The sequence below is a fragment of the Ischnura elegans genome, chromosome 1, assembly GCF_921293095.1.
Source record: "Ischnura elegans chromosome 1, ioIscEleg1.1, whole genome shotgun sequence".
Taxonomy (NCBI): Eukaryota; Metazoa; Arthropoda; class Insecta; order Odonata; family Coenagrionidae; genus Ischnura; species Ischnura elegans.
Window position 1 is genome coordinate 58,599,701 of NC_060246.1, and position 12,654 is coordinate 58,612,354.

A 12,654-nucleotide genomic window follows, 5' to 3' on the forward strand; every position below is an offset into this window, starting at 1 on the left:
CTAATTCTTCCGCATAGAAACTACCCTTTATATCCTCCCCGTTAAAATCCACCAATTCATACGTTGGTAGGGATCTCGATTGATCTACGTTTGTAACTTGAAATATTTCCTTCGTATAATTTGGTGTGTATCCTTTGGTGAATGGAAGCCTCTCTTTGCTAATCCTTACGTAATCACCTTTATTAAATTTTGCATCCGTCTTCTTTAAGCATTTTCTCCGAGTAGCAATGATAAATGCATTTTTTGCATTCACTTTAGAGGGAGCGATCTCAATGCTAGAATGCGTACTATGGTTATAAGAACTAATGAGTTTTGGAAGCACATCGATATATTTGTAAGTTGCGTATTTTGTAAAATATTTATACATTTTTGTCTTGAGAGTTCGATTAAAGCGTTCCACGAGGCTAGCCTTAATTTCCGGGTTATTTGAGGTGTAAAACTTTACACCTTGATTCGAGAGAAAACTTTTAAACTTGTTATTAACAAATTCCCCTCCCTTATCGCTCTGAATTTTCAATGGTTTGCGCTCGTGAAATATGACCTTAAATGATTCTATAATTTCCTCTGGTCTCTTTGACTTGAGAGGACTAGCCCACGCATAACGGGAAAAAATGTCTATTACGGTTAAAATGTAACAGAACCCATTGTTGTATTTTTTCAAACTTCTCAAATCATTTAAATCGCACTGCCAACACTCATCTATATAGTTTACTTCGTAACGGTTTCTAACAAACTTTTTTCTCACCGGCTTGTGACGCGTGTACGCTTCTTGAGATTCCAACCACTCGCGAATTGTTTTTATCGGTACTCCAGTCGCTTTATTTAATTTTTTATCTGTGGAAAAACCAGCAGGATGTGCGGGGTTGTTGTACACGCTAGCTATTACGTCGTGTCCCACTCTGGTCCGAACATTTTTGGTACCCTTTTTCGCTTGGTTCGCCTTGGAATTGCTCTCGGAGATGTCCATCGCTCCTTTGGAGATATTCTTTGCTCCCTTGGAGGTGTGCTTGGCTCTCTTGGAGTTGCTATTATTCGCTTCATTTTTCTCGGTGGAGAATCGCTTTCGATTTGTTCCTTTATTCGTGCCCATGTCGAATCCAACTCTGAATTTGTCCTCTTAATTTCGGCTAACCGCCTTCTCATTGCATCGCTACCCTCAACTAGTCGTGCTGGTGGTGAGTGTTTCACTATCGGAACGTGTACGGGAGATTTAAAGTCTGACACTGAGTCGAGATATTTATCGAGTATTCTTTTATACAAATGCCACTTGTCAATGTCCTTGAGTCCTTTCCTCGCCAACACACCTTTCATTTGCTTGTCCAATGTACTTAGCCTAGCCTTTGCATGGCTTCGATCAAAGACTTCGGGACTCACTACGAGCATTTTTTTTAAACTCATTTTCCCAGCAGGCTACCGATCACACCGCTTAAAATAGAACCTAATAATAATGGTAGAAATCCACCTTTTTGTACGAGAAGCAATCTTTTTCTCTTTAAACTCGTTCCCCGTTCAGCCAACGTTCTCAGCGTTTTTCGATGCTTGGATAATTTATGTTTCAATCTAATATCAATCTTATGGTTTCCGTTCAGCGTATTCAGGCAACAATCACAGATGGCTTTAATCAATTCGTTGTCGGAAGATTTTAATATCGCAGCGCGCAATTTCGGTCTTGCACACTTTAATGCATGGAGCAAATGTTTATTGTTCTTCAATCTTTTCATCGTGTTGGGGCATGTAAATGACGGTGGCCCCGTCTTCGGGAAATATTTTTGTTCTAAAACGGAATCTTTCGTCTGTATCCTGTCCGAGGTCCAAAACTAAATAACCAAATGGTTCTTGCGTAGCCTGTTTATATACTCTCTCCAATTCCCCCGATTTTTCCGGATATACCTGCCTAGCCAAATGTCCAAATTGTAACTTATCTCTAGGATTTTTGAACGCAACAATATACTTTGAATTCAAAGAAATATTTCTCGAATGAGAGCTTTGATAAAAAATGTTCTGTGTTATGAGAAATACTGAAACGTTAAAATGATGACTTCCTCTGGTGAATAATTTACACACATCTTTGCTGTAGGCTCCCTCACTCATCAAATCATCTATAACGTACAAAGTTGGAACGCCTTCAAATTCTTCAAAAGGCGGTATTTCAGAGTAAAATTGAACTGGTATTCGTATTTTAGGTTCACTTCCTGGGCTACAACACCAAACTATTGTATGTATAGGACTATTTAACATATGATTCAAGTTTTCTAAAAACCTTGTCACAAATGTAGTCTTCCCACAACCTGATGGTCCTGCGCAGATGCAGGTAAAAGGATGTTTCCAGGCTAACGTCATGATTAACACTGAAAATTATCATTTGTGAAAATGTATTTAACATGTCTCAAGGGACACCAAACGCTTCATCATGGGTTCGTTTTCGAGGTATTTTATAGTGACCCCAAGGAAGGGTATTAATACCATCTTCACAAATGTATCTTTTGTCATCAGTGGCCGTGAGAGTAACTTTATTCATTTCCATAGTGTAAATTTGATGTAATTTACTGCGGATAACGCACATTTTTCGAAATTCTGTAGAGTTTTCTTGTAAACAGTGGATATAATCATCGAAATTGATGCTTTTTGCAATAACTGATTTTGTGATTCCTTTTGCCTTCTTTTTATCGTTAGATCCGTGAACTTTGTACGAGTACAGTTTACTTCGCAACCCCACAAAATGGGTCATAATTTGTCCATCACATTCATCTTTAAATTTTCCTAACACTTTCTTGTTCTTTTCCGAATAACAGGGGTGGTTTTTTGGATAATTCGATGTATCAAATGTGTCTAGGTTTCCGAGCATATCACTGTAAAAGTCAGAAGTTTCTATGTCATATATGAAACTATCTGTGTCACTATAGGCTAGGGAAATTTTTCTATCGTACATGGGAAGCATTGTCCGGTAGTGAAAATCATACATTAAAGTTTTGCTGAGGTCTAGAACGCAAAAACCAATGTAAAGGGGAATATTCATTTTAATAGCAGTTTTTCTCAAATGAACACCGACAAGAGACTCAGTAAAGATTGTCCTGTCCAAAAACTGTGATTTATTGATTAGTTTCTCCAATATTTTTTGACTAGATACTAATTTCATGTTTATATGTTTGCGTACATTCAATAGAGTACGTCCGTAAAGGGAATTTGACATGTACTTATAGAAATCCTTTTCAAAGTCACTTGTCGCCATTTTTCTACGATTTGTATTGAGATCAATGTATGGTTTCAACCATGGGGACTGGTTAAACTCTATAACTCTATGCACTTTTACAAGTTTCATACCTAACGAGAGAGCCTGTTTCAGATTTACGTAGTGAATTACATATTTTGACTTGTCATGAAGAGTAGTCAGGAGTTTTTCATGTTTTCCACCGGGTGGAATCTTATTTTCAGGACAAAGAGGAAAATCAGAATGTAAGTCGTGAAGGTTTTGTGGGTAATTGAGATCGACTTCGAGTACATATCCGACTTCAGCCTCATCTGAAATATCCAGAATTTTTAAGCTTTCAATTTCCTTCGATGTTAACCATCTAAAATTTGAGCAAGGTAGTGGTCTAGACAATGCCCAACCGTAAAGATTGTTAGCATCCAGATATGTCAAATAATTCGTTTCTTTTACAGATTTATAATTATCCATATACCTATTGTTAGCATCACAATATCTCTTACAGCATTGCGAAATTCCACCTCGGATTCCCTTTTCAAACATTAACAACATATCATAGTCCGTCAACAATTCCAATTCTATTCTCGTGTATTTCAACATTGCATCAAAGGTTAATGATGGTGCCGTGTAATACCATGTAGGATCTAATTTGTACATGCTATAGCAGACGTTGCGAAAATTTTCAAAGACGTCGGCTAAAAGTGTCACATCGCTTTTCAGGTAGATATCACTATATTGTCCGAGAGTGTTACAGTTGAAGGTATTCCACACATTGATTGCATGTTCATAATCTTCGTTTGAAATATGTTCCATCGTAAGCCTACTAAAAAAATTTTCTATCGTTGGCAATTGTTTTTCATCGAGTTTTTCCCAAGAATCAGTGTATTCGTAGGGGTAAACTCCCTTTCGAGCGACAAGAGGTGTTTTTTCACCAAATATTTTCTTAGTAAATTTTAACTCTTTCAAATTTGTAACCAATGAGGCTAAAGATGCTGACATGAAGCGATAGGTATCGATAAATCTGATGCTGAAATTGTCATTAATAGATTTCCCGAAAGAAATATACTTTTCTTCTGAATTTGGAATAACGAATATCTGTCTCTCATCATAGTCCAGCTCTCGTACAATGAAATGACCATCATATGCTGTCAAGTTATGTACAAAGATTGATAGAAATTTTGGCATTTTATAATTGATGTTACAATTATTGTGTGCAGGTCCTCTATACATTCCTGTCAAATGGTCGTGATCCTTAACCCTATCCTCGTGCAATTCTTTTTCGCAAATGTGACACGTGTTAGCAGTTTTAAATTCTAATTCTTCCTCTCGAGTGAGAGGATTTATAGGAATTGTTTTTTTTGTAAATAGAATATACTTTTTCAGCCTCCTGTTTCATGCACTGAATAAAAACTCGCGCTGCGTTTGGACCACGATAGAGCTGAGGTTCCTCGCATCCTTCTGGTGTCATTAACAAGTAGCAGAAGCTGAACGGCTCGTGTTTTTGTACGTTGAGTGTGAAAGAGGCATGGGGATTTGGTTCGCACGTGCTAACATTCTCGAGGAGACATTCAAAGTCTGCGTAAATCACATAAGGTACTCTAAAGGAATGATTGACATGCGTAAATTTCAAAGTTTTATCCTCTTCGCTAGGCATTACAATTTTTGTGGGTTCACCCGTACCTCGACATAATTCTTTGTGAGCTTCGAGTCTCGCTTCGTCACTGTAATGAATGAAGCAGCGTTTGCAAATAAAGATTCTACTACAATGTTTTGTAATTTGGGAGCGTACCAGTCTTTCAAAGTCCTTGATCCAACAATAATGAGCCGTAGTCTCGTTGGTGATATAAAGTAGGTTGCGATGGTCTTCTAGCTCTTGATCTACAATTTTAATTGGGTAAACGTTATTTTTATCGTCCAGTCCAAATAAATTTATGGAAATATTGTTCACACGTTCGAAAGTGGGGATATCTTTCAATTGGACAGGGTATGTAATACAATTCCAGTCGTATGCCTCATTACATTCATTCGTTTTATACAAACTAACACGATGAGGGTTTGTGATAATATTATTTGCCCAAATTGCATACTTGAAACATAAATGACCTTTGTTTTTAACGTTAATTACAGCCTTTTTCCTACTGATCTTTGTTGGGAGTGGAATGTAACTAGAACCTCTTAACGGTTTATACTTGTTGATTCGCAATTCCATTCCAATTACTTGATTCAATGTCCAACCGGAACCTTTGCCCTGAAACTCAGATTTCTCCTTCATTAATTTTGAAAAGGCCTCGTTAATTATTTCGTCAATATCATCAGACACGAGCACGCGACGATTTTGTGTTTTGAATGATGTTTCCATTTGCTCTCCCTCACCCTTTTTAAATTGACAAATAAGAACTATATTAAACTTTAATGAATTATTTTGATTAACAGAGTCACTTAATTGTTCAACTGTTGGTAGCTTAATGTCGTCTAAAAAGGAAACTACGTCACAAGCACCGTCTTCTTCGGGGGTAATCCAAAATGTTTTTACTCGCGATCCAACTGCTGATTCAATTTCCTTAAAACCCCTTCCTAGTTGCACAGTTACATTACGCCTATGTTCGTTAGTATTTTCATGCGGTAAGACTTCGTTCAAGCTATAAAAATTTTCACAATATATACAAAAACGCCTTCTTTTTAGTTGATCTAGTTTATCTTTCATTAAACTAAAGGATTCCATATCATCTATGACATCATTGTTAAATACAATTCGTTCATAAATATTAATAATAGCCTGCTCTAGGTCTTCTTTTGTTTTATATGTATTGTTTTTGAAATTGTTTATAATGTCTTGAATGTTTGACATGATTAATGTAGAAAATCTGGAAAGATAAAGAAACCCTTATCAAAACCTTATTCCCAATAGCCTACTGCTTTGATTATGTGCTATTCATTATACTCACGGTTGTAGATGGATTGAGGATACGGGTTCTCTCTCACAAAGTATCTGTTGGTTTGAGAATGCACGATTCTTTGGTTCACAGAGCAACGCAGAGATACTCAATTATTAAAAGCTGAACTGCAACTGATAACACCTCTCTTCAAATTGTAATATTTATACAAAAAAAGCTAGCATTCCCCCATTGCTATGACTGGAAGCTATCGCGTTGCGTTCGTTCCACTCGGTGATTATCTTACGAATGATTCTCTCACCTTCCCAGATTCAATGTGCAGGGAGTGGTAATTGGGGTATTCGAGGTTATTGGTCCTACCTTTTTGGTATATCGAAAGCAGAGTGAAAGTAGCGTTATTCGAGGTTAATTATCTTTCCTTTCTGATCGAATGAGTGCGAGGTGAGAGTAACGTTATTCGTGATTTAGGATCTATCCTTTCTGACTGAATGAGCGCGAGGTAAGAGTAACGTTATTCGAGATTTATGATCTACCCTTTCTAGTCGAATGAGCGGGAGGTGAGAGTAACGTTATTCGAGATTTATGACCTATCCTTTCTGGCCGAATGAGCGCGAGGTGAGAGTAACGTTATTCGAGGTTAATTATCTATCCTTTCTGAGCGAAGGAGTGCGAGTATGATATTAGCGTTATTCTATAACCACCATGTGAACTAGTTTCAATCGGATGAAGCCTGCTTTAACGCATCACTCGGAGTATGCATATAAAGAGCATGCATCGACCTGCAATTTTACCATTACGCTTTGAGATGTATACCATTTTGAATCGTGAGCAATTTGAGGAGGTGAATACTTCCTCATCAGCTATTTACAGACGAGGATATTATTCTGGTATTAGATTTCAATCGCTATACCAACTTTGTCTATCGGTGTTAACATCTTGTGTCGATAAAAAAACAGATATTTATAAGTTAGAAATACCTCGAACTATTCAGACTGATGCGGTGTATTTTATTGAATTATATAGGATGATTCTATGGAAAAATTGGTTAACATACTTGTCAGATGACTCAAAAGATCAATATGAATTAGAAATTTACAATTTTGGACTTGATTTTGAATCGCGTCTATCTCAGTATGCATTTCAACTGCTTCTTCAAACACCAATTAATTTTCTTCACATTCTGGAAAGTTGTATCGGAAATCCTATTCATGTCGTAATTATGAGTTATTACTTCTTGTGCAATTCTGGAAGGCTTATGTTTTGTAGGAATTGTGCTAGTAGAATTCGCCCACATAAACCGATGAGTGTATACGTTTATTCTCATCATACAGTTATATATTCATTAACTTCATTGGTAGAATTAATTGAAAAGGAAGATAATTGGTGCTCGAATTGTATTCGAAAACCTTTGTTTATTTTAATGGATCACTCAGAGTGTGCATATAGTTTTCAAGAACACAAGCCCTCGTCATTATTTGATTCATCATCTAATGATTCTATACCAAGAGAAACAAATCACTCATTTACATTCGCGTTTAACACGCATAGAAGAAGGCGACATCTGTGTCACGTGAAGGAATTTAATCTAGCTAGAAAGAGAAGACTCGTTCACTCATACAATTCAAGCGATACCTTTTACGATTCATCCTGCTCTTCAGACTGATGTTATGGCTGTACCCCCTCTCCATTTTTTCTACGCTATGCATTACTGTTCTTAACCCTTCACCTAGTATAAATACCTGCATTGCTTCCTTGGTTAATCACACTCGTCGTTCCACTGCAATCGTACTCTGACTTCGCTGCTACCGCCACCTCATACTGTGAAGAAGCTGCTCATCTGTTGACGTGTTCCTTCTTCATCACCAACTTTCCACGCAGTTCGTCAGCTCCTGCGACACCTAGTTCCCGCACCGTCTCTGCTGCCGCCTTCTACCGTGAAAAAGCTGCTCATCTGTTGACGTGTTCCTTCTTCACCACCAACTTCCACGCAGATCGTCATTTTCTCCAGCTCCTGCGTCTCCTGGTCCCCGCACCGCCTCCGCAATGGATACTGCTGCTGCCTTTAACGACGTCTCCTCCGCTTCTGTGACCTCCGCTGCAGACGCTGGCATCAATATTCCCTTGGACAGGGACTCCACCTTAATGGGGTACATATTATTTAGTTTATTTTGAATTTTATATGATATTATTTATATTGGAGGTAAGAATCCTTTCTTTATTTTTCTTGCTTCAGAATATCCATCAACGTCAGAAAATTACATCCACTCGCCACACTACCTTACGCTTCTTACTCAATGCCTGCTGGGTTTGATTTAACCGCTATCGAGGAAAGCATTATCCCTATGGGGGGTCGGGGTTTAGTCAGAACTGGACTCTGTTTTGAGATTCCAAAAGGATTGTACGGTCACCTAGCATCTCGTTCCGGGTTAGCGGTTAAGTTTGGGATTGCTGTCGGGGCGGGTATAATAGACGCTGATTTCCGTGGGGAAATAATGGTACTTCTATTCAATCATGGTGGCATGGATTTTTCCATTTCTCCTGGTGATCGGATATGTCAGATTATATTTGAAAAGATTGCCACGGGGGTTACGTTTAAGGTGACCAATGAAACCCTTTCAATGACTTCACGAGATAAAGGAGGATTTGGAAGTTCTGGTAATACCACTTAGTTTATTGTAATTCAATGTGTCTATTTACATGTCTACTTTTTTAAATTATTTCTTTCTTTTTCCATTAGATTGCTGACCTGTTCAACATCGTCGTCTCCTTCTACCTCTTCCACCTCTTCAGTAAGTATTTTATCAATTAGTAGACTTTTTAGCTGTATAGTTGAATCCCTAAAATTTTTTCCATTCTTTTTTAAAGGTTCGCCAGAAATTATTGGACACCCAATCGTCCAATGAATTTCTGAAGAAGGAGGAAATGGAAGATGGTGTTAAATTCAAAATCCTAAAGGTCGAGAAAATAGGCACTCGCTTTGGGGAGAAACTGATGGGAAAGGTAATTGTTAACGGAAGAATGAGAAAGTTAATTCTTCCCAGTATTTTTACTTTGACAGAGAAGGAAATAATGATGTATAATTATGGAGGGGACGAAGTTTATGTATTTAAAAAAAACAATTTAATTAAAATTGAGTAAAGAATTTATGTTGTATTTTTTACTTACCTTCCTTCCCGCTCACTCTCCTCTTCCATTTGCATCACACATTGAAGATAAATCAGCACCATCCATCCGTATTACATCTAGGGATGAATTAGCTGCATCAGTAATTGTGATGTCTCTCTGACTGGTATAGTTCCAAAAGTGATTACTGCTTCAGCATCTTTTCTGGTTCCGTAGCAGATGTAAATATTGAAGTAGTCTCCATATGATATCTGATGCATTTCTAGGCCTCTCCCGACATATTCCATATCTTCTACGTATGTAATTGAATCCACAGCTAATGTAAGATGTTCTATGCAAATCCAATATATGCAGTAACTTTCTTCTACTTCCCACAGAATAATCTGTATCATGATCTAAAAGAAAAAAAAACTTACTATTACTCAAATTCTATTATCTAACTCATAACGGAGATAATATAAAACTATAAGGTTTGAAATAAAAGTTGATTCAAAGAATTATTTGCATTAACTTATTTAAATTAGTATTTGCTACCGTCACATACACACTCATCAATTCATAGCTAAATCAATCGAATTATCGTGATGCGATCTGATACAGGGATGCACTTAAATTGTTACCTAACTTGTTACGGTTGTGTCGATGGATTTGTGATTTTGAATTCGTCGTAAGACATCAGATTTCTGGACGTCAGAACGAGACGTAAGAAGGAATAATAATTCCACGCGTAATCGGAATGGTGACAATACCCCTGCTGAAAGAATCACGTCGGCGATCAAACTATTTCCTTTCATCACCGGGAATATGGAGTAAAAAAAAGCTATGATAGCATTAACGTAAGAAATGATAACCGTCATATACATGAAATTATAAGGTTTGAAATAAAATTTGGTTCAAAGAAATATTCACATTAACTTTTTTAAATTAATATTTCCCTCTGTTACATGAATGTACAGTAATACACTGGTAAATAAAGTACAGCATTCTCGTTTCGAATTTCATTTCGTCATCCCATTGTATAAAATGGTATCGCACCTTTTTCTCGAGATCCTAGGATCCTAGTTCCCCATTCCATACTTGAAGATATCCTCCGAAGGAATAACGACATGCAATAATATTACTGAACATAAATGGTTTATTCAATTTATTCTAACTTTGCTAAAATATACCTTAAAATAATGGAAAAAATCTTACCTTTGAGTCCTATCATGACGGTTGTATCTCCGACAATCCAGCTCGTATGTATCCATCGGGAAGAATGAGTTCTTCTTTGTCGCTGACGAGAGGATAAGTGGAGGTATCTTCCTTTGCTTCTTGGTAAGAAGCTTTAACACGTAAGGGGCTAGTCGTAAAATTGCTCGTAAACCTCGCTTGGGTGATCATAAATCTGAGGTGCGGAAGTCCATTGTTACAGCGGTGAGTGGAGGGTCCCTTTTGAGCGGTGCCGTACGTGACACGCAAGAGAGATGAGTGGGGGGGGGGGGGTAGGGAGTTGGCTCGGTGTTGTCCTCTCGGAGCCGAGAATGGAAGAGCTTGAGAAAGCTGAGGAGGACAGGAGGGGGGAGGGGAGAGGTCGCTGTGAAAGTCCGTCTGGTGATATCGTAATTAATGACTCCTTTAATGGATAATTGACCTCAATTGTTGCAAAACATACAAAAGCTAACTACTATTATGCAAGATAAAGAAAATCCACGAAATACGTAAAATAGTTCTAAGTGTTGCCCAAACGTATGCAAAATCGTGACTTTGTGTAAGTAATGGTTTCCTCTCTTTGGCCATAAAAATGGAGCGTCACTGACTGACGGGAATTGTCACTGACTGACACATGTGATTTGACGCTTGTTAACTTTTCTTTTTCATGGAATGAGCATTGCAAAATATATGTATTTTGAACACAGAAATTTATATAAAAGAAACATAACAGTTGTATAGCCAGGGGGTATGTCCAGGGGGTCCGGACCCCCCTCCCCCGAAATATAAAAACACAATTATTTTCCTTGAGAAAAAAGTGTTAAAATTAGTTTAGAACCCTCTACCTAGTACCCTGTTTTTAAAACATTTTCCCCCTGTGTTAGACCCCCCCTGAACGAAATTCCTGGCTACCCCACTGAAACATAAGCACATAGTATGTATTTTATCCAGTAATTTTGCTTCGATTTCTATATTCTCGCTTAAAATGGTGGGTTCTCCTAGCACTATGATGTATTGCGTAAGGAGACATCTTAATTATATTTATAGCAACTAACTCCTCATGGTGAACAAAGAGTGTGTTCCGTATGGGTGACATGCCGTGCCACTGTTAGTCCAGCATTTCATTGGAGGCAGAAATGCCGTGTACAGGGATCTCTGCAAATTTTATTTTCATGCTGTTTTAATTACACACTCACACTGCATTTATTACAGGAGAACCCGACTTAAAAGCTTCCCAGGTCATGTTTCTGCCTTTGCCCCCGACTACATCAACACCACATTTGCCATGATCTGTTACGACTTCATTGCCGCTCTCTATTCTTCCTGATTAATTCCTCGCATTCACCTCTTTGCCTTTTCCTCTCATGATGCTCGCGCTGTCTCTCTGCTCCCGTCTTTGCCATTTTAATAAATCCTGACATATGTTACAATTAAGGATTTCAGATCTCAACAATCATTCTGCTCCTATGTCCCGCTTTCACAACAAACATACCGAAGCGACGCGACGACAATGAAGGAGACGGTGATACGCGGCATGCCGAAGTCAACAATTGGCAAAAAAATAAAATACTCCGCTGCATAAACAAACAATTTACCAAGAACAATAAAACTGATATAACATTATTACTCGAGGAACATATTATGCCACGAATTTAGTGTACCAGTCGGGGCCAATGAAGCGCACGTACCAAAATTTGAAACTTGAGCAATACCAAAGGTTAAAATGTCAGTCAGTGACGGCCCTCAGGAACAAAATCGGTGAATGCTGGGGAATTTTTTTATTATGATCTTTCATCCTTGGGATGGACGTGATTTGGATACGAAACGATTTATCTCCCGCATCCCTAGATTTTGGTCAGCGGAAAAAAATGTATGTCAATCGTCACTGACTGACACCAAAACGACGCACTGTTGCGTTACATTCCTCTGCGTGAAAATGTGACTTTCAAATATTGATGAAATGGATTGGTAAGACACAGTCATGATTGGGGAGAATGGTTAACTGAAAATTTTCATAGAAAATCTTATCTTAGTTGCGAAATCTTCAGTAATAGAATGCCTGAGCTGTAAACGGAATCATTTGCTCATATGATACGAGAGCTCAATTCCGCGGCGTTTTTGTAAAAAAATGGTTGGAGCATGGGGAGAAACAGGTACGGATTATTAAAATTTGGAATATTTACATCATGTCAGGACTTTGAACGGTCCATTTACCTCAAATTGAATTTTTGAACCCTAGTA

General features: G+C 37.9%; 1 protein-coding gene and 1 long non-coding RNA gene across 2 annotated transcripts; one reads left to right on the top strand and one right to left on the bottom strand.

The window, feature by feature from the left end:
* The first annotated feature begins 8,142 nt into the window (after positions 1–8,142).
* On the top strand, positions 8,143–9,233 carry LOC124174219 (deoxyuridine 5'-triphosphate nucleotidohydrolase-like). The gene is made up of 4 exons (XM_046553315.1): positions 8,143–8,246; positions 8,333–8,754; positions 8,837–8,888; positions 8,965–9,233. Exons 1-3 carry the CDS (start codon positions 8,143–8,145, stop codon positions 8,842–8,844), a joined length of 534 nt encoding a protein of 177 aa, XP_046409271.1. The 3' UTR covers positions 8,845–8,888; positions 8,965–9,233.
* On the bottom strand, positions 8,159–10,881 carry LOC124174226. The gene is made up of 3 exons (XR_006868906.1): positions 10,417–10,881; positions 9,265–9,617; positions 8,159–8,237 (listed from the first exon to the last, which is right to left on the bottom strand). It is a non-coding gene; the product is annotated as an uncharacterized LOC124174226 (long non-coding RNA).
* Between the last annotated feature and the right edge of the window lie 1,773 nt (positions 10,882–12,654).